The 26,030-nt window shown below is 35.3% G+C and overlaps 1 protein-coding gene across 1 annotated transcript in view; it reads right to left on the bottom strand.

The window, feature by feature from the left end:
- CEP112 (centrosomal protein 112) overlaps positions 1-26,030 on the bottom strand; it is a 460,933-nt gene that overhangs the window by 364,170 nt on the left and 70,733 nt on the right. The window contains 1 exon segment of the mRNA XM_021000956.2: positions 5,057-5,143. Coding sequence (XP_020856615.1) covers positions 5,057-5,143 — 87 coding nt within the window.

Raw genomic sequence — 26,030 nt, 5'->3', positions numbered from 1 at the left:
GGGTGAGTTGAAGATTAAAGGATCATACCTGGAGAATAAAATTAAGGGACGAGAGAGGATTATACTAGAAGAAGAAAGGGAGAGGGGAGAGGTAGAGGGGGTTAAATTATCTCACAAAAAAAAAAGGCTCTTACAGTGGAGGGGAAATGGGGGAAGGTGAGAGGGAATGAGTGAATCATTCTCATAGCATTTGGCTTAAGGAGGGAATAACATACACATTCAATTGGGTATAGAAATCTGTCTTACCCCACAGGAAAATAGGTGGGGAAGGGGACAAGAGAACAGGGGGATAATAGAGAGGAGGGCAGATGGGAAAGGGTAAGCAGAAGCAAATACTTCTGAGGAGGGACAGGGTCAAAAGAAAGAATAGAATAAATGGGGGGCAGGACAGGATTAAGGGAAATAGAATTAGTTTTTCACAACATGTCTACTATGGAAGTGTTTTGCATAACTGCACATGTATAACCTATATTGAGTTGCTTGCCTTTTCAATGACGGTGGGTGGGGAAGGAGGAAGGGAGAAAATTTGGAAACCATAGTTTTAAAAACACGTTTAAAAAAATGTTTTCATATGCAACTGCAAAATAAGAAATACAGGAAATGGGCTACAGAAGCCTATCCTGCCCTACAGGAAAACAGAAGGAGAAGGGAATAAGAGAAGGGGGCGGGAGGAGATACAGAAGAGAGGGCGGACTAGGGGAAGGGATATTCAGAATGCATGCTATCTTGGGGTAGGCGGAGGGGTAAGATGGGGTGAAAATTTGGAACTCAAAATTTTGTGGAAGTAAATGTTGAAAACTAAAAATAAATAAATTTATATAAAAACAAAAAAAAATTTTAATTTTTTTAAATCCTATCTTCTACAGGAAAAAAAAAAAATAACAACAAAGGACTTATGATGAAAAATGCTTTCCACCTCCAGAGAAAGAACTGAGAGAGTCTGAATACAGATCAAAGAATACTTTCATTTTTACTTCTTTATTTTTCTTGGGGTATTTTTGTCTGTTTTCTTTTGCAACATGGCTAATATGGAAATATGCTTTGCATGACTTCACATGTACTGTCTTTAGCAAATTGCTTGCCTTCTTAAGGAGAGGAGAGGAGAAAGTAGGGAGAGAATTTGGAGATCAAATTTAAAAAAAACCAAATGTTAAAAATTGTTTTTACATGTAATTGAGAAAAAAATAAAGTTTAATTAAAAAACCGAATCCATGTCTTCCTAACTTGTCCTATTCCCTACCCATGCCACATAATGCTATGACCACAAACCAGAAAATATCATGACTACATCCCACTCTGAACAGCGGCTTTTCCAAACCTTTTCATCCCTCCTCAAACTTCCCATTGCTCCTCCTCCCCTTACCTTATATTTTGTAGGAAAAAAATATCCTCTTCCTCATCCCCTACCACTCAGATGCCTTCTGCCACTATCTCCTCTTTCCCCTCTGTCTCACATGATGAGGTGACCTAACACTTTAGCCAAGGGTAACACCTTAACTTGATCAAGGGATCTCATTTTAACCCATCCTCTCCAAAAGACTGCCCCCTCTGTGGGAATGCAGATCATCATCCATCATCATCCCTTTAACTTATTTTCATTTTTTCCTCTTTGTTCAAAGTACAACTCTGAGAATTACCCCCCTTGTAATTTAGTGTTTTTCTTTTTTCTTCAATATTTTATTTTCCCCAATTACATATAAAAACAATTTTAAGTCTTTGTTTTTAAATTTTGAGTTCCAAATTATCTCATTCCCTTCTTTTGCTCCCCGCTCACTGAGATGGCAAGCAATTTTATATATATGTACATTCATGTGAAACATAATCCACATTAGTCATGTTGTAAAAGAAAACATAGGCCAGAAAGAAACAACAAATACAGATAAAGTTTAAAACAAATCATTTGAGACACCAATAAAGATTTTTGCATTCTCTAAGGTACTGTCCTTAATCTTCACTTCTCTTGCTACATTCTATCCCTCAACTATCACATTTACTCCTATGGCTTCAACTACCACTTCAACAAAGATGACTCTCAAAACTATAATTAAAGACCTGAATTCTTTCCCATGCCCTAGGCTCATGTCTTCACCTTTCTAAAAGGTATTCCACCTAAATGTCCAAAATCTCAAACTTGAGTTTATTATCTTTCCCTAAAAACTTTATCCTCCTTCTGATTTCACCATTATTATCAATGACACATCTTCAACCTTTGATATCTTTGACTTGCCCTCTCCTTTAACTCACATATGTAATCAGTTACCAACTCCCACTGATTGCATCTCTACAAAATCCCTTCTATCTGTCTTTGTCTTTTCCAATTTCCACCTAATCAACTCACATAGCCCTCTGTCAAACATATGTAGCAGCCTTCTAACCTACCTCTATTCTAGCTCTATAATTCACATCTACCCCAGACTTAACTGTATTATTCATAGATCTGGTCACACTACTCAACTCAGGTCCCTTTAATTTTTTTGTCCTGCCTACTTAATAAAATTTAAATTCCTTAGTCATTGAAGTTCCCTGACAGTCTTAGCCCACCTTATCCCACCTCCGTAGACTTAACTCATGGTATTCTTCTCCATCAAACACTACACTACTGTCAAAGTAGTCTATTCACAATAACTCCTTAAGCTTCCTGAAGTACAGCATAGTAGAAAGAGCAATGGATTTAGAATCAGGGAATCTAGGTTCAAAACACAGCTTTGCTATCCATGTGATCTTCAACAAGTCATAATATTCCTTGGCCTCCGTTTCCTCAATTCTAAATATTTTCCACCAGGTGAAATCCTTTGAGTCTCATCTCAAACATAACTTGATACATGAATCTATTCCTTTTCTTTTTTAAATTTCTTTATTTTTTAATTTATGGATAGAACAAGCATTTCTATAACATAGTACAATAAAAAAGATGATTGCACATGAAATCAAAAATTCACTATGTACAATTTGCTATTCCTTTTAAATATACAACAAAGTTATTCTATAAGTTTCTTTTTTCCCCCTTTTTTTCTTCCTTCTCCTTCCCACCCCCTATTAGACACAAATAGGGGTATGTGTGTGTGTATGTGTGTGTATACACACATTTGTATTTTTATATTTGTAAATGTGTATGTATATGTGTGTATATATTATATATATGTGAAATTATTCTATGCATACTTCTATTTATCAGTTCTTTCTTTGGATGCAGATAGAACCTTCATAAGTCCTTTATAGTAAATTTGGGCATTTATAATAGTCAAAATGACTTATTCACTCACCCTTAAAACATTATTGCTGGGGCAGCTAAGTGGTGCAGTGGATAGAGCACTGGCCCTGGACTCAGGAGGACCTGAGTTCAAATCCAGCCTCAGACACATAACACTTACTAGCTGTGTGACCCTGGGCAAGTCACTGAACCTCACTGCCTAACCAAATTTTAAAAAAAAATTATTGCTATTACTATATACAATGTTCTCTTGGTTCTGCTCGTTTCACTCTTCATTCATGCGTTTCCATGTTTTTCTAAGATCACTGAGCTCATCATTTCTTATAGCACATTTCTTATAGCATTCCATCACAATCACATACCACAACTTGTTCAGATATTCCCCAACTGATGAGCATCCCTGCAATTTCCAGTTCTTTGCCACCACAAAGAGAGCTGCTATAAACATTTTAGAACATATAGGTTCTTTTCCATTTTCCCTAATCATCTTTGGAAAGAGACCTAGTGGCGGTATTACTGGGTCAAAGGGTATATAAACTCCAAAGAGTTTAATAACTCTTTGGAGATGAATCCAGATCAGTCTCCAAAATGGCTGGATCAGTTCACAATTCCACCAACAATGAATTAGTGTCCCAATTTTTCCACATTCCCTCCAACATTTGTCACTTTCCCCTTCAATAACCTTAGCCAATCTGATAGGTATAAAACAATATCTCAAGGTTGTTTTAATTTATATTTCTCTAATAAATAATAATTTAGATCATTTTTTCATATGACTATAAATTGCTTTGATTTCTTCACTGGAAAACTGCCTGTTCCTATCCTTTGACCATTTATCAATTGGGGAATGAATAGTATTCTTATAGATTTGAGAAAGTTCTTTATATATTTTAGATATGAGACCTTTATCTGATAAACTGTCTGTACTTTTTTCCCCAATTTCTGCTTTCCTTCTGATCTTGGCTACATTTGTTTCATCCATACAAACACTTTTTAATGTAATATAATCTAAATTATCATTTTACACCTATCTTTGCTTTCTATCTCTTGTTTATTCATAAATTGTTTGCCTATCCATAAATCGGATAAGTAATATGTCCCATGGTCTTCTAATTTGCTTGTAATGTCTCTCTTTATATCTAGGTCATGTATCCATTTTGACCTTATCTTGTTAAGAGGCATATATTGTATGAGCCCAATTTCTGCCATACTGCTTTCCAGTTTTTCTTTTCTCAAAGTTCAGGTATGTACATGTTATTGTTCTATTTTTATTATATTGATTTGTGTAGGTATCATATTTATTTGTGTGGGTGAACTCAGTGGGTTCACAGTCTAGTAGGGAAATATGACACTAACACAAATAAATCAGTATCTGATCCTTGCATCTTTCCTAGTGGTTAGCACTATTATTATACAAATTATTACTTGTATAATACAATTTATTATATTATTATATTATACAAATATTATTTATATTATACAAATAAGAGAAACTTAATACACATTTTTGAATTGTTAAAAACGTATACTTATGTAAAGTAACTGTTACGCATCATATTTTTTCAGATTGTTTTGACGATTCATTATGTTAATAAGTATTGTTAAAATAATTATCGCTTCCCAAATGTTTTTAATATTATTTTGTTCCCCACTTAAAGAAACATCATTAACCATTTCTTCATTTTGAGCTCTAAAACAATCTGATAAACAACTTTCAAAAATTCCTACTAAGCTATCAACTACTTGAGAAAAAGGAAGTTTTATACATCTTTATATCTCCCACAGAATTCTTTGGATATACTAAGCATGCAATAAATATTTGTTTAATGAACAACTGTATCTTACCTTCTGAACATCAGCATCATGCTTCTGTTGTAATTTAAGCTTCTCCTCATGAAATTTACCTTCTAATATTTTTGTTTTCATCTCCAACTTTAAGGGAAAGAAAGAATTTTAAATTGTGACAAATTAGTTTGCTTTGTGATATATAAAATCAAATCTAAATTAAACTAAGCTCTTTCTTGAGGAACCTATATATTTCTTCCTGAAAATTCTTACTATATTAGTAAGAGTAGCAAAAAATTTCAAATGCAGATTATCTACCTTTTACTTCTAATTTAATTTTAACGGGATCATTTTTTAACAGTGAATTTTGCGCCCAAAATTACTTTAATTTTTTATATATGTATAAATCTACATGTACACATATACACATATACACATATATACATATACATACACACAAATCCTTAACCTTTCATGGAATATTTTAGCTATGAATATCCTGTCTCCAACCCCACCCTTTCCATTTACGTGTGTCTTCTGAATGTGCTCATGTGACTTTGAATATGCTATCTGTTTCTATAAGTGAAAATATCAGAATTGGGACTCAACTTGTTATTTCATTGGTATAGGTAACTTCCAGATGAAGAAATTCATTCTACCAATACAAGTCAGAACTTTCTCTGCAACTTCTAGTCTTGGAGAGATGCCTAAAGCATTCACAGGTTAAATGACTTGCCCATGATTATACAGCCAGTATATATGTCAGAAAACAAACTTGAACCTATGTTTCCCTATTTCCAAGGCCAGCTCCCTACTCAGAAGCCCATAATTCCTCTCAGAATGAGGCCTATCAGAGGCTTAGAAAATGAGAATATATGCCATATTAATCTTATATATTTTATTCATATGGGCAAATTTCTTTTAGTATTTAAAAAAAACCTCTTTCCCCACTACTTAACATTCTAAGATTCTTAAGAGGAATGACTTTTATACATTTTATTCATATGGGCAAATTTCTTTAAGTATTAAAAAAAACTCTTTCCCCAATACTTAACACTCTAAGAATCTTAAGGGGAATGACTTTGTTCATTTTATGTTCATTATAACTTTCAGCCCCCTTCCAGCAATACAGAATTTTCTTCACAAATGTTTGTTGGAAATAATGACAACACATATAAAATTTAAGTTATCTTACTAAAAATTTTAAGATGAAAAAAATGAAACTAACAAATACAAACTGTAGATGGGAATGGCCATTTGCAACTGTAGTGCACTCACTAAATAGCTCTTCAAAGTTGTGTTGATAATAAAAAAAAACACCACTTTTTGTTAGACCAATTTTCTTGCAAAGCATCTGCACTATATTCTACCCAGCTACAAATATAAAGCAAATTGCAACACTTTTAACAGAGTATCTTTAAAAAATTAAAAAATTTTAAACAAAAATAGCAAAACTCAAGATGAATTCAAAAGCACCTAATCAAAACAGGTATACATAATATTAGTAAAATATAAACATATATAATTTTGCAGATAAATACTCAAAGAGAACAAAAGAACCATATAGCATAGAAACTTTATGATGGAACAAAGATGGGCTGGCATTCTTTCTAGTGCCTGTGTAAATGTTCAGGATAACTGGCATGGGCAAAGGAATCTGAAGACAGTTGTAGGTTCTGAGCTGTGGTTAAGACTAATGATAAGCAAAACTTTGATAAGCAGGAATCATCTCTATCAGGTGCTATGGCAAAACTGTCCAGTTCCTGGAGAGATTACAATAAGGTGGAGGCAATCTGGGGACATATTTGAAAAGAGGCCAGGTTGTCTAATAAATAGCAAGGACCAAGTAAGAATCAGTTAATAGTCAGATGAGCTGTGGGTCAACACTAAGAATTCCACATAGAGTAAGAGTTGTTCAAATGAGCCACAGCATAAACACAGGCAGAAATATTGCAAAGGACTGCTCTCCAGAAGTGGATTAGATGAGGCAATCAAAGACAGAGCACATGTGGTTGACAGACCATGATCCACACCAGAAAAGGTGAACTAGTAGGTTAGCCAAGTTTAGTTGAGAGGGAATAGCCAAGATTGATCTCAGAAAAGCAAATTCCACCAACAAATACTTTTTTTTCAGTGCTTCAAGGGCTGGGCAGCAGCATAAATGTAGACTCATGTGTATCTTTCATTCTAGGCTATAAGATAAATGTATACCATGGGGTATTAATTCCTTGTGATTCTGTGCTTATAATATGGCTCTTGCTTTTGCCTCCAGTTAGAGAGCCGAACTCTTTAACAATGGCTAAGGTTTTAAATTCTAGCTTCACACTAGAGATCCCTCTTTCTTCAGCAGCTCCCAATGCTTTCTCATATCCTTCCATCACAAAGAACATCACATAACTTAAAGACAAGATTAGTCACAGCCATTTAAAAAATAAATATTAAAAATTCAGTAAAGGTAGTATTACAATAATTTTTTTAAATGCACAATTAAGTGGAAGTAAGGCAGGGGCAGGTTAGAATCCACCCTTTCCTCCTATCAAGATTTCCCTCAACATTCTTGCTACTGAAATGAGCATGATTAAAAACAAACAAACAAACAAAAAACAACCCACAGTTCTATATCTTTCCACTTAAAAAAAAAAAAGGATTTGCAGATATCCTAGTCACTGGATTCCACAATTGTGCTTATGTTATCTACCCTTCTCTCCCACTCTTTCCTCATATCCACCACAATCTGCCACAATCATCAGTCAAAATTACACCCACTCACCCCCCTATCCCATTCAATATCACATTCAATTTCTTTTTTACCCAAACTGGGAAGAACCAAATCTCAGAGGGCTTTGTAATCAACTCACCACCTCTAGCCCTGGGTGGTTACACATGCATAAGGCTGAAAGGTTGATTAAGTAAGTAGGTTCCATTTTGGCTAACTGAAAGACTTAACAAAGAGTCTGTCATGGTTAGGTGGGCTGGGTCAACACTGTGAATTGAATAACCATGTTGGCAAGTTCACAACCATTCTTATATCACTGTCATTGAGACTTGCCCCTAATGCTATGAAAGATGGAATGTTTATGCTTTTATGCAGCTATCAGCACAAAGTAGTAGCCTGGAAAGATCCATGATTCTGATAACATAGGTACTTTCTCTAGCAATGCAAATCCACACCAGTCCATGCTTTCTCTTTCTAAAAGACTCTTAGCCAAGTTTTCCCACAAATACTCCAAAAAGGATCTACCCAAACCCAATGAAGAGTTTTCATTTCTTTTAGTATCTTGCAAATACTAATGAATCAAATGAAGGGCAGTATGATATAATAGGAAGAAGATCATATTTGGAATAAGAGGAATTCAGTCTAAATCTAGGCTCTACAACTCCTGTGTGACCAAGTCATTTAACTTCTCTGAGCCTCAGTTTCTTCAGATAACTAAGGTGTCTTTTAGCTCTAAACTATTATCCAATTTCTAAGATCTATCTTGGTAATATGCTCATTCTTACTTTACGAGCAATCCAACTCCTTTACTAATTATACATATTTTTAAGAATGTTTGTTATACTGCTTCTTGTATTTAAGTCATCATTGGCAGCATGGTGCCCCATGATTCATCACCATAAAGCATCACTAAAAGAATATTCAGGCTTTTACAGCTATGAAAAGTTTACAATCACTGAAAACACTATGCAGTTTTCCAAAGGCAATTCTTGTCTATGTCCTCCCTCTACTCACTCAATTCTAGACTTAGTTCTCTGTCTACTTGCAGCTTCCCATTTCATCGCAAGTGGAAGAATACAGTCCAGGGAATAACTGACATCACTTTCAATTCTTGGTACATCATGTTCCACAGTGTTAAACATGGAGATACATTTGCCAAACGTGTCATGTTAAAAGCTCTGCCTAAGGTCCCAACAAAAGAAGCATTTCTTATAGATGGAGATGCTATTTGTAGATAACATTGTACTAATTACACCAAGCTCTACAATACCACAAAGGCCTCTCAGTAAAATCTACCATGAGGAAAAAGTTAATCTAATAATACAAACTATAACACCAAAGTATATAGATATTGCCTAAACAATAGAAAAGCATCCCAAGGAGTTATTTTACCATTATGTCTGTTTTAGACAAGGAGTAACAACTGCACAGAAAAGCACGCCTGTGGCAAGGAGCTTCCATCTATCAGCAAGGCTTTACTAAAATGGAAAACGAAGAAGCAGGGGAGCAACAGAAGATGATGGGGAAGGGGCAGGGAGAGATAAGTGATTTCAAAAGTTACTTCTGGTTCTAAATTCTCTTACCTCTGATGGTATGAACATAAGCAGACACTCACACTTTCATCACACGAGATTCTCCTAATGAATATTGCTACCCTCGGTCTCCTTCAACACATCTACAATCCCAATAAGTATAAACTGTGCCAACTCCAACTGCTACTCTTGAACCCAGCACAAGGACACAGACACAAGCATTAGGTGTCCAAAGAACCTGACCAAACTTCTAAGAGAGACACAGAAATTACATATATGAGGTGAGCTGAACATGAACACTGCCTAAGGGGGTAGTTGACACAAAAGCCATCATGTTGAGTTGTGCCCAAATCAGGCAACATGACTCAGGCAAGAATCAGAAGATGAGAGGGTGTGCTTTTCTTTTTTTAAATATTTTATTTTTTCCCAATTATATGTAAGAACAATTTTAATATTTGTCATTAAGTTTTGAGTTTCAAATTCTATTCCTCCCTCTCCTCCTTCCTCTCTGATATGGTAAGCAATGTGATACACATTATACACGTGTAATCATGTAAAACATTTCCATATTAGACATTTTGTAGGGGGCAGGGGGGGGAAAGAACAAAAAAAAAAAAAGAAAGGGAGAGAGAGTAAGAGAGAAAGAGGAAGGAAGGAAGGAAGGAAGGAAGGAAGGAAGGAAGGAAGGAAGGAAGGAAGGAAGGAAGGAAGGAAGGACGGAAGGAAGGAAGGACGGAAGGAAGGAAGGAGGGAAGGAGGGAAGGAGGGAAGGAGGGAAGGAGGGAAGGAGGAAGGAGGGAAGGAGGGAGGAAGGAAGGAAGGAAGGAAGGAAGGAAGGAAGGAAGGAAAGAAGGAAGAAAAAATAATATGTTTCAGTCTGTAATCAGATGCCATCAGCTCTTTCTCTGAAGGCAGACAGCATTTTTCATCATGAATCCTTTGTTGTCTTTTTTTTTTTTTTGTGGTGAGCAATCGGGGTTAAGTGACTTGCCCAGGGTCACACAGCTAGTTAAGTGTCAAGTGTCTGAGGCCACATTTGAACTCAGGTCCTTCTAACTCCAAGGCTGGAGATCTATGCACTGCACCACCTAGCTGCCCCTCCTTTGTGATTTGTCTTGGATCACTGTATTGCTTAAGAATAGCTAAGTCATTCACAGTTGTTCATCACATAATATTACTATTACTATGTACAATGTTCCCCTGGTTCTTCTTACTTCACTCTGCATCATTTCATGTAAGTCTTTCAAGGTTTTTCTGAAATCATTCTGCTCATCATTTCTTATGGCACAATAATATTTCATTACAATCACATACCAAAACTTGTTTAGTCATTCCCCAATTGATAGGCATCCCATCAATCTCCAATTCTTAGCCACTACAAAAAGAACTACTATAAATATTTTTTGTGCAAACAGATTCTTTCTCCTCCTTTTAAAAAAATCTCTTTGGGATACAGACCTAGTAGTGATATTGCTGGATCAAAAGGTGCACATGCACAATGTGACAGATCTTTGGGCATAGTTTCAAATTGCTCTTCAGAATAGTGTAATCAGTATACAACTCCACCAACCTCCCGGTTTTCCCACATCACCTCCAACATTTAGCATTTTCCTTTTCTGTCATATCAGCCAATCTGATAGGTGTGAGGTGGTACCTCAGAGTTGTTTTAATTTGCATTTCTCTAATCAATAGTGATTCAGAGCATTTTTTTCATGTGACTATAGAAACTTTGATTTCTGCATCTGAAAACTGCCTATTCATATCCTTTGATAAATGTCAATTGGGAAATGACTTGTATTCTTATAAATTTGAGTCAGATCTCTATATATTTGAGAAATGAGGCCTTTATCAAAGATATCTGCTATAAATTTTCCCAGTTTTCAGCTCTCCTTCTAATTTTGCTTGCACTGGTTTTGTTTGTACAAAAGCTTTTTAATTTTATATAACCAAAATTATCCATTTTATATCTTATGACGCTCTCTATGTTTTGTTTAGTCCTAAATTCTTCCCTTATCTATAGATCTAACAGGTAAACTATTCCATGCTCTCCTAATTTGCTTATGCTATCAGAGGGTGCACTTTTTTAAACTATGAGCACAATGGTCCATTTGAAAGATCACAAAACATAAGACAACTTCCTATTGCTGGAAATTTGTAGGCTGGCTCCTGAAACATACCTCAAGAATCTGATTATTTATGAAAGGTCTTCAACAAGGAAAAAGCAGTTAACTCACAAACTCATTCCAAATACTAATGACCAATTGAGTAATTCCTTAGTGTGAGTCCATAAGTATAGATACGCTTTTGTGCTAAACGGAAGGAACATCAGGTGAGTTCAGAGTATCAAAGAAAAGCTAAAGAAAAGATTTCTATACTCATCACTGTTCCCAGGAGAAACCCTAATTTTTTTGTGCTCAAGAAGACTGAAGAATTGAAGCACTGTACCAATTTCATATATTAAAGGAAGGGAAGAGAATACGTATTTATATATCACACACATTGTGCCAGATATTATGCTAGGCTCTTTTCACAAATATTGTCTCATTTGGTCTTCACAATAACCCTACAAAGTAGGTGCTATTATTGTACCCATTTCACATTTGAGAAGACTGAGGCAAACACAGGTTTAGTGACTTGTCCAGCACCACACAGCTGTTATGAGTCTGAAGCTGGATTTGACCTCTACTCTTCCTGACTCTAAGCCCAGTGCTCTAACCAGTGCACCACCAGCTGCCTCTAGTTAAAAAAAAAATGTTGTTTAATAAAGTCTTCGTGAATTCACTGAATCAAAATATCAAAGTATGTTTACAGTAGATTGCATTCACACTGCTTATTTTTTCATGAGAGCTTACATAAAACTCAGATAGGCTGGAATGAGAGGAATTCAGGTGTCTATCACTATTAACCTAGAGAGTTCATAGCACATTTTATTATGGTATGAGACTTAAATCTAGGGCTCCCTGGTAGGATGAGTCTGTACATATTATGTAATACAATAATGTTCCAGCCAAACCTATTAAGTGTTCCCCAAATTCATTATACCACTTTCTCCATCTATTGCTCCTTCCCAGCTGAACCAGCACTCTCCATGTTAAACCTGCAACTAAAGCTATAACTTGGAATTTCCAAAATCCATAGCCCAAATGCCTGAGCGAGTTAACTGACTCATCTTTGGAGCTCCTCCCTAAGAGCTCAGTCTAGTTGACTGAAGACTGGAAGGAGTATATGCAGACTAGCCTAATAAGACAACTATATCTACTGGCAGATCCTATACGTGGGAGCACACTTCAGCATCACATCCTCTTTAGACATCCACCTACCTTGCTATTATGCATCACTGCTCACTCTCCTTTCCCTGTTCACCATTCTGATATCTGTGGTCCTCTCCTATTACAGCGGTTCTTAACTTTGAGTCCATTACCCTTTTTTCCCCTTTATTTAGTTCTTCTTAAAATATTTCATTTTGGGGGCAGCTAGGTGGCACAGTGAATAGAGCTCTGGCCTTGAAGTCAGGAGGACCTGAATTCAAATCCAGCCTCAGACACTTAACTCTTACTAGCTGTGTAACCCTGGGCAAGCCACTTAATCCCAATCACCTCACCAAAAACCAAAAAAACCCTTTTTTTTCCTTTTCAGGTTTTCAAACAAACACCTCTATCAGCTCAGTTAAAAAAAATATATGCCTCAATCTGCATTCTGAGTACATCACCTCTCTATCTGGAACAGGATGTTTCATCATGAGTGTCTGGGAATTTTGGTTAATCATTGTGTTCATCAATGTTCACAAGCCTTTCAAAGTTGTTTGTCTTCAAAATACTGTCATTATTATATAAATTGCTTTCCTAGTTCTGACAATTTCACTCTGTATCAGTTCATAGAAGAATTCCCAGGCTTCTCTGAAACCATCCCCTACATTACATCTCATAAGACAATAGTACTCCATCACATTCATATATCACAATGTGTTCAGCCATTCCCAACTACTGGATACCTCCTCAATTTCCAATTCTTTGTCACTCCAAAAAGATATGCCATAATACATATAATTAATTATTTATCATTATTATTATTACCATTATTTTTAGTGGAGATTTGACCCAGGAATCCCTGATCATCTATGTCTCCCTGGACCATTTGATAAAATTACAGAATATAAGGAATGGGCAACAAAATCAGTGAGGTGTTTAGGCTTTGTTCTTTTCAGACTGAAAATAGTTACATTTGCACCTGATAAAGAATTCACTCCTTTAAGATTCCAAGTGGATCATTTTGAATCTTGTAAAGGGCATGAGACCTTCAGCGGCCAAACCCCGAAGATGACCATTCAAAACCTGGCTGGCTCAAGGATCAGTCACACCATGGATAGCCTTTAAAAAGCAAAGTATTCAGCTCTGGAGTCAGTTGAGACAGGCCTGCTGTCATTTGAGATAATTACCTCTGGAAGCTGCAGCCCTTGGAAGGGAATAGGTCTTCCAGAGGGCAATGGGGCTGGAGGGAATTTCTTTCTCCTTCCTCCCCCTATCGACAAAGTAGCTTGCTGGGGAGCCGCCTGTGCAATCGCTGTATCTCCCAGCAGAGAGCAAGCCAAAAAAGATGAACTATAGAGAAGATCAGGCCCAGGAATACAGCATAACAACCAGCTTAGTAAAAATATTACTCCCTTTAGGGAATAGTATGAGAATATCAGAAGAAAAAAACAGGAGAGCCCAGTGCCTTGGCTACCTGTATTCCCTACACGTGTGTCTATTAGTATGTGTGCCCATTCTTCTATTGCATTCTATGTATTTCTAGGAAAATGTGAACCAAGTTAATGGGGAAAATGTTTTGTTACTATTGTTCATGCTACGCTACTCTAGTAAGGGCCTTTGGTTGTTGCTGTTCAGTCATTCTACTGGTGTCTGACTCTCTGTGAGCCCGTTTAGTGGTTTTCTCAGCAGAGATACTTGAATGGTTTGCCATTTCTTTCTCCAGTTCATTTTACAGATGAGAAACTGAGGCAAACAGGGTAAACTGACTTGCCCAGGGTCACACAGCTAGACAACTCTAGAAGAAATGCCAGGAGCAGAATAGAGTTTGGTACACAACGTCTCTCAATATGACCAAGACCTTTGACACTGCCAGTTGTGAGGACCTACGGAAGATAATGATGAAATTGGGTTGCCCAGAGAAGTTCACCAGCATTGTATGTCAGTTTCACGACGGCACGCCCACCCGGGATCTGGATGAAGGACAATGCTCTCATGCTTTCTCAGTCACCAGTGGAGTGAAGCAGGCTTGTGTGCTTGCTTCTGTGCTCTTCAGTATAATGTTTTCCACAATGTTATCAGATGCCTTCAATCAGCTTCTACACTTACGGTAAGCTATTTAACTTGAAAAGGCTACAAGCTAAGACCAAAGTGTAGGGGAAGTTGGTGCACAACTTTTTGTTCACACTCAATGCAGCCTCTGAGGCCAAAATGCAACAGATTATGGATCAATTCTCTGCAGCCTATGCTAAGTTTGGCCTGACAATCAACATCAAGAAAACAGAGGTCCTCCACCAGCCACCACAGCAGTAACCATATGTGGCACCACTGGTCACAATAAATGGAGAAATTTTGGATGTTGTGGAAAAGTTCACTAACCTTGGCAGTACACTCTCCCGGGCTGTCCACACAGATGATGAGGGGGATACATGTATTGTCAGAGCTATGTCAGTGTATGGGAGGCTCCAAAAGAAAGTGTGGGAGAGAAAAGTTATCAGGCTGCATACCAAATTGAAGGTCTACAGAGCCATCATGCTAATACACTGTTGTACACCTATGAACCCTGGACAGTCTATCAGCACCATGCCAGAAAACTGAACCACTTCCACTTGAATTGTCTCAGGAAGATCCTGAAGGTTACCTAGCAAGATAAGGTCCTGAGGGCCTCTCTAGAACTAAACTGCCAAACATTCTAACTCTATAGCAGACAGTACAACTCCAATGGCCTAGCCACATAGTTCAAACGCCAAATGCATGTTCATCCAAAAGACTATTCTACAGAGAACTTGCACAAGGTAAGCATTCACATGGTGGTCAGAAGAAGTGGCATAAGGACACTCTCAAGGTATCTCTGAAGAACTTCAACACTGACTGTGAGACATGGAAACACTGGCACAGGACTATCCAGCATTGCATACCCTCATCATAGAAGCCACTGTACTCCATGAGCAGAGCAGAATCATAGAAGCAAAAAGGTAACATGAGCTGCACAACTTCAGAGCCACTCGAACACTGTGATGTCATCGGTCTTTTTTCAAAATAAAGGACAGGAGCAGCTAGGTGGCGCAGTGAATAGAGCTCTGGCCTTGGACTCAGGAGGACCTGAGTTCAAATCTGACCTCAAACACTTGATACTTACTAGTTGTGTGACCCTGGACAAACAACAAAAACAAATGTCTTCCTGACTTTAGACTCAGCATTCTATCTACTGTGTCACCCCAACTTAAGATAGCAAGTCGGGGGGAAAGAGAGGGGATATTAGTCATCCCCAAAATGAATACTACATACGGTTTAACTGTGGCTGAGTACATCAGGATTATCATCTCTTTACTCCTATAAGTTGTTATTGTCTTAATGTAGCCAAAGACCACATTTGTCTTGTTTTCTTTTCTTTTTTCAGTAACCGTATCACACTGTAGATTCATATTGAGCTTGTCATTCATTAAAATCTGAAGATCTTTTCCAGAATTGCTGTGCAGGCACTCCTCTGACATTTTTAGTAGTGGAGTTGATTATTTTTAATCCCAGCCATAAGACTATATATTTATCCCTTTTAAATTTTCCTTATTTAATTCATTCTAGCTTGTCAATCTGTCTGGATTCTGACTCTGTCAACCAGTGCGCTAAATATCCTCCTAGCTTTGTGTCCTCCACAAATCTGACACATACACCATCTATGCTTTTATCCAAGTCTCTGATAAAAATGTTAAACAGCATAGGACCAAGCATTGATCTCTTAAAGAAACCAACTATGTGTTAAAAAATGAACCAGCTCAAACACTATTGTTCTACTGCTAACATCAGCTATTACTTCACCTGTAATTTCCATCTATCTACACCTTCAATGTTATAATGTCTAATGAACCACTAGAGTAGCCCAGAATGCTTACCCCACAAAAAAATGGTGATGACTGACAGCTAAATGGCTAGAAAGTAAAAGGAGTCACCTCATTTGACTCTGTTCTCAGATGCCACAATTACTTAGTCTTAGAAAATTAATACTGAAACTTAGAATTCATTGTAATGGTTTAATTTATAAACTTATAATAAAAAGCTGTGTTCCCTTATTATTCCATGGCTAGGTTTTGAACTATATTGACCACTAATCTTCTGCAGACTAATCATCTACCAGTGGGGGTAGGAGAAAGGGAACATTTTAAAATCTAATACATATCAATACTCCTACAGTTATTTACAAAACCAGCTGTATACTTTTCTGCATTATTTTTGATGGGAGCTCATACATTTATGAACTATGTATTTCTAAAGAATTAAGGTAATAAACATTCCAACAGATGTATGGCATTAAAAAATTTACTAACAAACAAAAATATGAATACTGCATTTTTGTTCTTTACTAACAAGCAACTACTTTTCTAATTTTTTTTCATTTGTACACCTAATTTTCTGTGCAAGTCATGAAGTAATTTTAGACTCTATTGTGAGAAATTAAAATAAAATTATTAAAATGTTTTCTAAAATAGGTCTACTAAAATGTCAAACAAGAATCAAAGTGATTCACCATTTTTATCAAGTTAGATGAACAGGACTTTAAAAAATATGGATAATTTTGCATATCTCTCAGTAGACACAGAAGTTAGAATTAAAATCGGTTTAATTTTCCCATTCTGGGTATGAATTTCCTTGAAAACAATATGGAAACATGTCCCCCCTCTAAATCCATGAATGGAAAACATTTTCCCACCGCTACATAAAACTACAGAGAGCTTCCTTACACAGAAGTTTATAGCAACCTAATCACCTCCCAAATGTCAGATAAGGGCCATAACTCCAGAGGTATAGGTATATGTATACACATATAGAGCATAAGAATTTCCTTAAAAGTGACCTGTTTGAAAAGCTAAATCACATGCTAATTATATCTGCTCTTTTTACTCTACAGTTCTATAAAATACATATTTTATATATTTCATAAAAGGTATAAAATTCCTACAATATGGTTTTTTTCTTTATCAATTCTTCAGAAAAACAATTTGATTATTTATGGAAGCCTTCTTGATTTTAAAAAGGGTATCAGAGAAGGGGAAAAGAGAGGCAAACGTCAATTTTTATTAAATTCTAAATATTTGTTCATATTACAAACAAATGATAATAACACCAGTTTGACCTTTCTGGTATGTTAAAGAGATCACCTAGTAAGTCATTCTGTATTTAGAATACTAAGTTGTATCTTTATAATGAAAATGGAAAAATATTCTTCTAATTAAGTAAACTTTGATTTCTCTTTGAATTTTCTTAGCCCATACTATATGCTAATTGATTTCACTGACACAGGATTGTGTTAACTCTCCCCCTGAAAAAATTTTGGTGAAATTCTGAAGACAGATATATTTACAAGAAAATACATGTGTATATGTGTATGTGTATAAATACTAGTAGTGGTAACAGAATTAGCATTTATATTCAGCATTGCCCTAAAGATCAGAATAAATAAAACTGTTTAACTATAAGCCTCAATTTTCACGGTAAAGGAATTAATCTTCATGAAATTAGAAAATTATGTATTTTCTTCTTAATGCCAAAGTCCATCAGACTCAAAGACATTTTTAAAAAGTAAGAAAGAGTCAAAGGACAGCACACAACTTTAATAAAGATCAAGTCATATACATAATTCTTGGTGACCAGATGACATTTTTATAAAAAGGAAATAATTTCTGATTTTTTTAATGCATGTTATATTTCCCACAATAAGTATACATTTCCCTAATTTAATATATGAGGTAAACATACCTGAAAAGGTGTGTTACAGTATTTACTTTCATTAACTTGGCACATAGTATCCCTAAGTAACTGAGGAGGATTTTAATCAAAAACACCAATTTTTTTTAATCTTCAAGGTTTTCTCACTGATTTATAACACTTCATATACAACTGTAATTTAAGACATGAGAATAAATTATACCAAAATTTATGAAATATAATCTCAATAGACTCAACTGTCAAGTCATTTTAATTAAAAAGATTTCATTGCTAATGTTTGGCCTAATAATTAGGGGGGGGAAAGCTTACTTTGTTATTTCTATCTCAAATAGATTTATGACTCAAATTATTTTTTTCCTAAAATCTCCTTAGGAAATGACTAAAAATAGCTAGATTTTTATATTCTCAAAACATAAAAAATATCAAATTTATATCCACAATTAATTCATGACACAGAATTCTGAATTTATTTTTAAACATTAGCTTTTGTTTGTATCTTTGTATACAGCTTACAGAAGATGGAATTTTTAGCTGAGGGATGCCAAGAGGTAGAGGTGAGGAGTGGGAGCATTCTAGGCTTGAAGGATAGCCAATGAGAAAGCACTAAGCCAGGAGATGGAGTAGTGTAAGCAAAGTGGAAAAATAAGAAAAATAAAGCCTGCCAGGATATAATAAGTACATAATAGCTAGCATTCATATAGAACTTTAAGGCTCGCAAATTGCTTTACAGAGAGTATCTCATTTTATCCTCACAGCAATCCCCACTTCTAGACTGAATCCATTCTTGCGATAAAGAATAATAGTTAAACAAAAATATCCAATACAGTACCCACACCTCACAATGTATACATCATTTAGTCCTATTTGTCTCCCAATCTCTTTACCTTGAGGGGCTAAATATGTTTATATGTTCTGAAGGAAATTCATTCATTTTTCAGTGACTCAGGGTTCAATTTCATTATGGTGATTTCATTTACACCACTGAAGTCATTCTGCATGTTGTCGTGGTCTTACTTATTTCACATTCCATCACTTCATACAAATCTTTCCATATTTTGCTGAATTCCTGGTGTCTGTCATTTCTTACTGCACCATAATATTTTATTGCACTCATAATACCACACTTTATTCCTCAAATGGTGGGCATCCATATTTTTTCTAGTTCTTTGCTTACACAAAATATAGCTAAGAATATCTTAGTATATATTGCAATACTGCTAATGCCTTCTACTCTCTTGGCATACATGTACAGTAGTAGGATTGCTGGGTCAAAGTAATTCAAAATAATTGAGAATAATTCAAAATTTTGAATACAAAATTATTCAAAATAAATAATTCAAGATTGATATCTGAAGTTAGAGGTACCACTTCACAACTCAACCCACATTCTATTAATATGCTTGTCTTTCCAAGGCACCTCCAACATTATCTGTTTACACATTTGTCATCCTTGCTAATCTGCAAAATGTGAGGCACAACCTCCAAAGTGTTTAAATTGAATTTCCTTTACTATTAGTCATTTATAGCATGCTTTCATGTGGCGCTTTATAGTTTGAAATTTGTCTTGAAACTTATTCATATTCTTTAACCACTTATCTACTGGAAAATGGGTTTTGGTTTTATTTATTTACATCAATTCTTTGTTTATTTTGAATATCAAAGTAGGTTTTATCATGAATGCAAAGTTAACAAAAAAGCATCATTTCTTGAGACATTTGGTCATCTTGTATTTAACAAATCATGATGAGTATTTATAGAAAGCCTACCAGAAAAATAAGTTTATTGAAGAGAATAAGAGAAACAGAAATTTTAATAAGAGTTTCAAAGACAGTACAAATTAAGTCAGCATACCCTTTGAGCCTCCTTAGACAATGCACTGTAGAATGGATTTTTTAAGGCTATGGCAGTGGAGTTTAAGCTTGGTTAGGTTTCACCAAACTAGAAAGCTTCAAATATGGTCCTGGCTGATCAAATCTGCTTTCAGAGGACCAAGCTAGTTAAATATGGAGTCTCATTACCAGTAGGCTGGCCATTTAGTAATAAACTATTTGGTCAAAACAGCAAATGAAACAAAGAAATACTTTAAGATAGTCTGAAAAAAATAACAGAAGGTGCTAAAAAATATTAAAGTTTTTATGCTATCTAAAAACTATAACTTTATTACTTAAAATCTAAGTGTGAGACCTCTGCCCAATGATGAATGAACAAATATATACACATATTGTTGTTGTATATCCTTCATTTTCAAAGGGTCAATGACATCACAGGGTGATGTCCTGACTTGTGCATGAATTCGGATATGAGTGTGGTAAAGCTGCACAAAGTCATCAGCCTCACTCTCTCTTCCAGTATCATTGAAATCCAGTGGCAAGACAAAAGTCAGGACAGTTTGCAATGGCCCAGGATGTAGTGGATGACCTTAGCATCCTCTATGTCTGACCAAACACTAAGTGCTCCATCGTACCTGCTTCAGGTGCCTGCAAAAAATTCAGGCCATTGAAATAAGTTGTTCTCATCTGCCCATTCCACCAAGGGAAGTCTTCACATACTTGGGGATAGACATCTCCCTAACTCACCAATGGATTTGAGGCCAGTTGGTTACTCTCAACCTGATTTAGCTCATCTGCCAAGACAGTTTTAGCAGGTTGCAGCTGCTCTGCATCCTACAGCTTCTTGGTGCCACAGGTAAAAGTTGAGTCAAAAGTAGACAGCAAAGATGGATATGCAGCCCTGAAGAGGGCTTAGCAAGCCCTTATACCAGAAGTGCTAATCCTCCCTGAATACCCGATACACATATATGTATGTATATGTGTATATATCATGCATAGATATATGTGCATATAGAGAGAATAAGCATATGTTATACATACATGTACTTATGGAGGAACTGAATCATATCAATCTGGATATTCTTGCTATGAGTAAAGTTAAAGGAAAGAAAGAAGTAAATGAAAGGCAGGCTCATGAGTACTCCTTGGAGAAACACAGAAGGAAGAGGTAGAGTTGGTATTATATGCCCAACAGAAAAAAGAAACATTTTCATGACATATTTGTTCTTGTCATATTATAGAACTCGTGTTAAATATTTGTAAAAAAAAACCCAACACAATGAAATATTTACAACTTATTCACCAAGAGCTATATAAGATTAAGAAGCAGAAAAGTTATATAAAGAACTTAAAAAGAATCTTCAAATTGTTAAAGCAAAAGTTTCACATAGTGTTTAAAATCGTATCAGTTAGGTAATATTTTAATTATATTTTATGCAGGTACAAGAAAAGAGTTTCCCATTTTTAAGAATTTTGGAAAACAGACAAAATCAAGTCATTTTTATAAATTCTTAAGATTAATCTAAGAGGTTATTTCTGGTTTAATATATTCATGTAAAATGTTACTGGAAATAATTACTTATCTCAGAGAATAAACACTAGCAGGTTATATAGGGCATTATTCTCAAGGATCTTCAAAGTTGAGACCTTCAAAATTTGCATCTTCTAGACAAAGGCTTCAATCTTTGTAGTTAATTTTTGAGAACAAAAAGCTTTTGGTTTCTATTAACCAAATTCCACCTTCCCTCATTAAAGGCACTTACAGGCTATAGTTATACATACACTACAGCTGATGCTTTAATTTCTTAATTCAAAGAATTTACACTTTGACACTCAGTGACTTCAAAGCAAAGGTGAGAATAGATAAGGGTAATGAAAAATATATTGGAAAGAAGTAGGAAAGAGAGAGCCTATAGATTACAAAAATTCCTTATGCTCTTATGTCATAATTACTTCCCAGAGAACTGGGAAGCACTAGGTATGTAAAGCCACAAATAACATCAAAAAATTGAAAAACAACATTTCAAAAGACAGGAAAAAATCATTACTAATGTGGGAATCATCTCTTAATAAGCTGTCTATGTCCAGTTAGAACACCAACTTAGCAGAGCAAAAATAATAATTAGTAAAAAAGCTCGAAGAAAAATAATGAAAAAAAAGATCAAATATGCATCTGAAAACAACACTAAACTATTTAAACAAGTAATTAATAATGAGGTTATATAAACAATTAATAAATACATATATATGTATGTATGTATGTATGTATAAAGACAAATAGCCATTCTCCAATAGAAAAGTAGTTAAATGATACGGCTATTGGTGCATTATTAAAAATTACTAAGAGACTGTCCAGTCACAGAAACCTGAAGCACTTGTACAAACTGATGCACGGTAAAGTGAGCAAAACCAAAAAATAATTTATAAAATGACTGTAAAACTTTAAAGAAAAAAAATCTGTGAGAGATTTAAGAATTTCTGCACCTCTGATTTATCACTTCTTTGCCAAGAGATGGGAAGCATGATTCATCATCTATCTTTTGGAGTCATAACTGGTCATTGTTATTGCTTTCTAATATCTCAGAATAATATGCTGCTGTCAAATATTTTAAAATGTAAATTTTCATTTCCAATGTTAATATTGATTATAAAGAAAATCCATGAAAATTTACATCTTTACTAAAGACCATTCTCAGTCCTCATCCTTCTTGACCTCTCTACAGTATCTTATTCTGTAGACATTCTCCTCTTCCTTGATATTATACTCTTTCCTGGGTTTTCATGACACTGTTCACCTGGTCAGTCTACTGGCATTTATTAAGAGCCTACAATGTGTCAGGCACTATGCTAAGCATTGCGGATACAAAGAAAAGCAATACAGTCCCCGTGCTCTCAAGGAGCTCACAGTCTAACAAAGAAAAATACACAAACAACTAGATACAAATAAGATCTATAAAGGATAGATTTGAAATAATATCATTGGGAGGGAACTAAGATGACAGAAGACTGGGAAAGACTTCTTACAGAAGACAGGACTTAACTAAGACTTAAAAGAAGTCTTATTCTCTTCCTGTCTCTTCACTTTCTCCTTTGCTGAGTCACCATCCCCGTTCCATTATTTTTCCATATGCCATCATTTGGGGCCCTCTTCTCTTCTCTATCCTAGAGATTTCATCTATTCCTATGGATTCAATTATCACCTCTATGCAGATTCCTCCCAAATCTGTAAATCCAAAGCTCTACTCCCTGGTAAACATCTGCACCTAGATATCTCAAAGGTATCTCAAATTTAACATATCTAAAGCAGAATTCATTATCTTCAACAAAAAACTTACCTGAGCATTAGAAAATTAAGTAATATCAAAAAATTTTACAGCATGATAAAGGCCTCATTTCTCAAATATATATGGAACTGAGTCAAATTTATAAAAAGAGCCATTCCTCAATTGATAAATGGTCAAAGGATGTGAACAGGCGGTTTTCAAAAGAATAAATCAAAGCTATCTGTAGTCATTTGAAAAAATGTTCTAAATCACTATTAGAGAAATGTAAATTAAAACAACTCTGAGGTACCACCTCACACCTATCAGAAATGACAAATGCTACAGGGGATGAAGGAAAAAAGGTACACTAACAAATTGTTGGTGGAGTTCTGAACTGGTCCAACCACCATGCAGAACAATTGGGAATTATACCTGAAAGGTTATAAAACTACGTACGCTCTGACCCAGCAATATCTCTACAAGGTCTGTACCAGAAAGAAATCAAATAAAAAAAGGAAAGGACCTATATGTACAAAACTATTTATAGCAGATTTTTTTTGTGGTAGCAAAGAATTAAAATCAAGGGGATACTAATCAATTGGAAAATGGCCAAATAGTTGTGGCATGTGATTGTGATAGAGTAGTACTGTACTATAAGAAATGATGAGGGGGGTGATTTCAGAAAAAACGTGGCAAAAGCTATACGAACTGATACAAAGTGAAGTAAGAAGAACCAGAAGATCATTGTGCACAATAACAATGTACTGATGATCAACCATGAAATACTTGGCTACTCTGACCAACAGAAGAATCCAAGATACTTCCAAACAATCACAATGAAAAAATGCTATCCACCACCAGAGAAGAACTGATGAACTCGGAGTGCAAACTGGAGCATAGTTTTCTTTCTTTCTTTCACAATATGGCTAATATGGAAATATCTTTCACATGACTGTACATGTATAATTGATATGTTGTTTGGGTGGGCGAAGGGTAAACAGTGGGAGGGAGAGAATTTGGAACTCAATATTAAAAGAAAAAAAGGTCGAAAATAAAAAATAAGTTTGAAAAAGAAAAGAAAAACCTGCCTCCTTACTAATTTCCCAATTTCTATCAAGGGTAACACAATTCTTCTTAAGTCCCCCAGGTTCTCAATCTCAGAGCAATCCTTGATTCAACCCTCCCTCACACTTAATAAGTTCCCAAGTCTTATCAATTCTACTTCTCTAATATCTCTCACATTTGTCCCCTTATCTCCACTCACATGGCTATACCTAAGCCCTTCCTACAAGTTTCTACCCTACAGTTGACAAGTTGGTACTACTAAAAGTACAGTCTTACCATGTCACTTTACTGCTCAAGAAGCTTCAGAAGTTCACTATTGTTTCTAGGAAGAAAGACAAATTCCTCTGGCATTAAAGCCCTTCACAATCTGGTTATATTCTCTCTCTCTCTCTCTCTCTCTCTCTCTCTCTCTCTCTCTCTCTCTCTCTCTCTCTCTCTCTCTCTCCATATGCGTATACACACACACATACACAAACATATATGTGTGTGTGTGTATGCCCATTTACAATCGTACAACTAGTACAAATCTTGTACTAACACATTACCATAAACATCAAAAAATAAAGTATCCCTTTAATTATTCCATATTATATAGTCTTTCCAATGAAAAACTAAGTACCAAAGAAAATTAAAAGGAACAATTACAAGGAATGTCTTAGGAGGCAGTTACTGACAGTAAAAAAAAAAAAATACTACAAATTCAAAAGCCAAGGTTAAAAATGGTGGATCAGAATACAACTATCATTATACCAAAATGAGCTCCTTATATCATTTGTAAATACCTCAAACATCATTTTTAATTCCAAAATGGCACTAGGTAAAAACTTTATCTATCTGTAAATTATAGCAACTGAATAACAAACAGATGGAGTTTCACTAAGGTAAGAGTGAATAGGGCTTACGTAGTGAAAAAAGTTAAAAATAAATATCCTCTCCATTATCAACAAAAATAAACTTCTTATGAAATTGCTTAAAATATTCTCCAATATTAAGATGACATTTTCTTTTGTAGATGTTTATCTTTCATTTATGAACAGGGTGCTAAGGAAGCTACATGTTCTTAAAAGTACAAACATTTAAATGTCAATTTATGAAATACTTAAAAGAGCCCTTTCACAAAAGGAAAAGAAAATTTTAAATTCATAAATAAAAAAACCCTTTCCACACCTATTACATTTTGTAATATTTAGTTTATGATTTAAGGGGGAAAAATCAATAAAAGCCAAATTTACTTCACTAATTTCTCAGTCCATAAAGATAAAGTTCTAAAATGTAGCCTAACATTAACACTTTAAGAAGTTCAAAGTGTTTTGGATCTCAGCAATCTGGCTTCCAATATCATTCAATTTTAATAACTCCAAAGTTATCAATGATCTCTTAAATTCCACTGCCTTATCTTAGTCCTCTGCTTTCTCAATCTCTCTGTAGCACATGACACTCTTGATTACCCTGTCCTGGATATTACCTCCTTTCTGGGTTTTTGTGATGCTCTCCCCTTTGTATTCTTACCAATTAGACCAGTCCTTTTCAGGCTCCAAGGCTGATTGATCATCAGTTGTAATTCCCACTAACCGTATATTCCCTAAGGCTCTATCCTGGCCCTTAATCTCTTATATACTCTCTCATTTAATGACCTCATAAGGTCCAATTGGTTCAATTATCT

Source organism: Phascolarctos cinereus, unplaced genomic scaffold (genome assembly GCF_003287225.1).
Source record: "Phascolarctos cinereus isolate Bilbo 61053 unplaced genomic scaffold, phaCin_HiC Scaffold_5;HRSCAF=322, whole genome shotgun sequence".
NCBI classification, from domain to species: Eukaryota; Metazoa; Chordata; class Mammalia; order Diprotodontia; family Phascolarctidae; genus Phascolarctos; species Phascolarctos cinereus.
The sequence above is the reverse complement of the archived record's forward strand: the minus strand, read 5'-3'. Positions and strand labels throughout refer to the sequence as shown.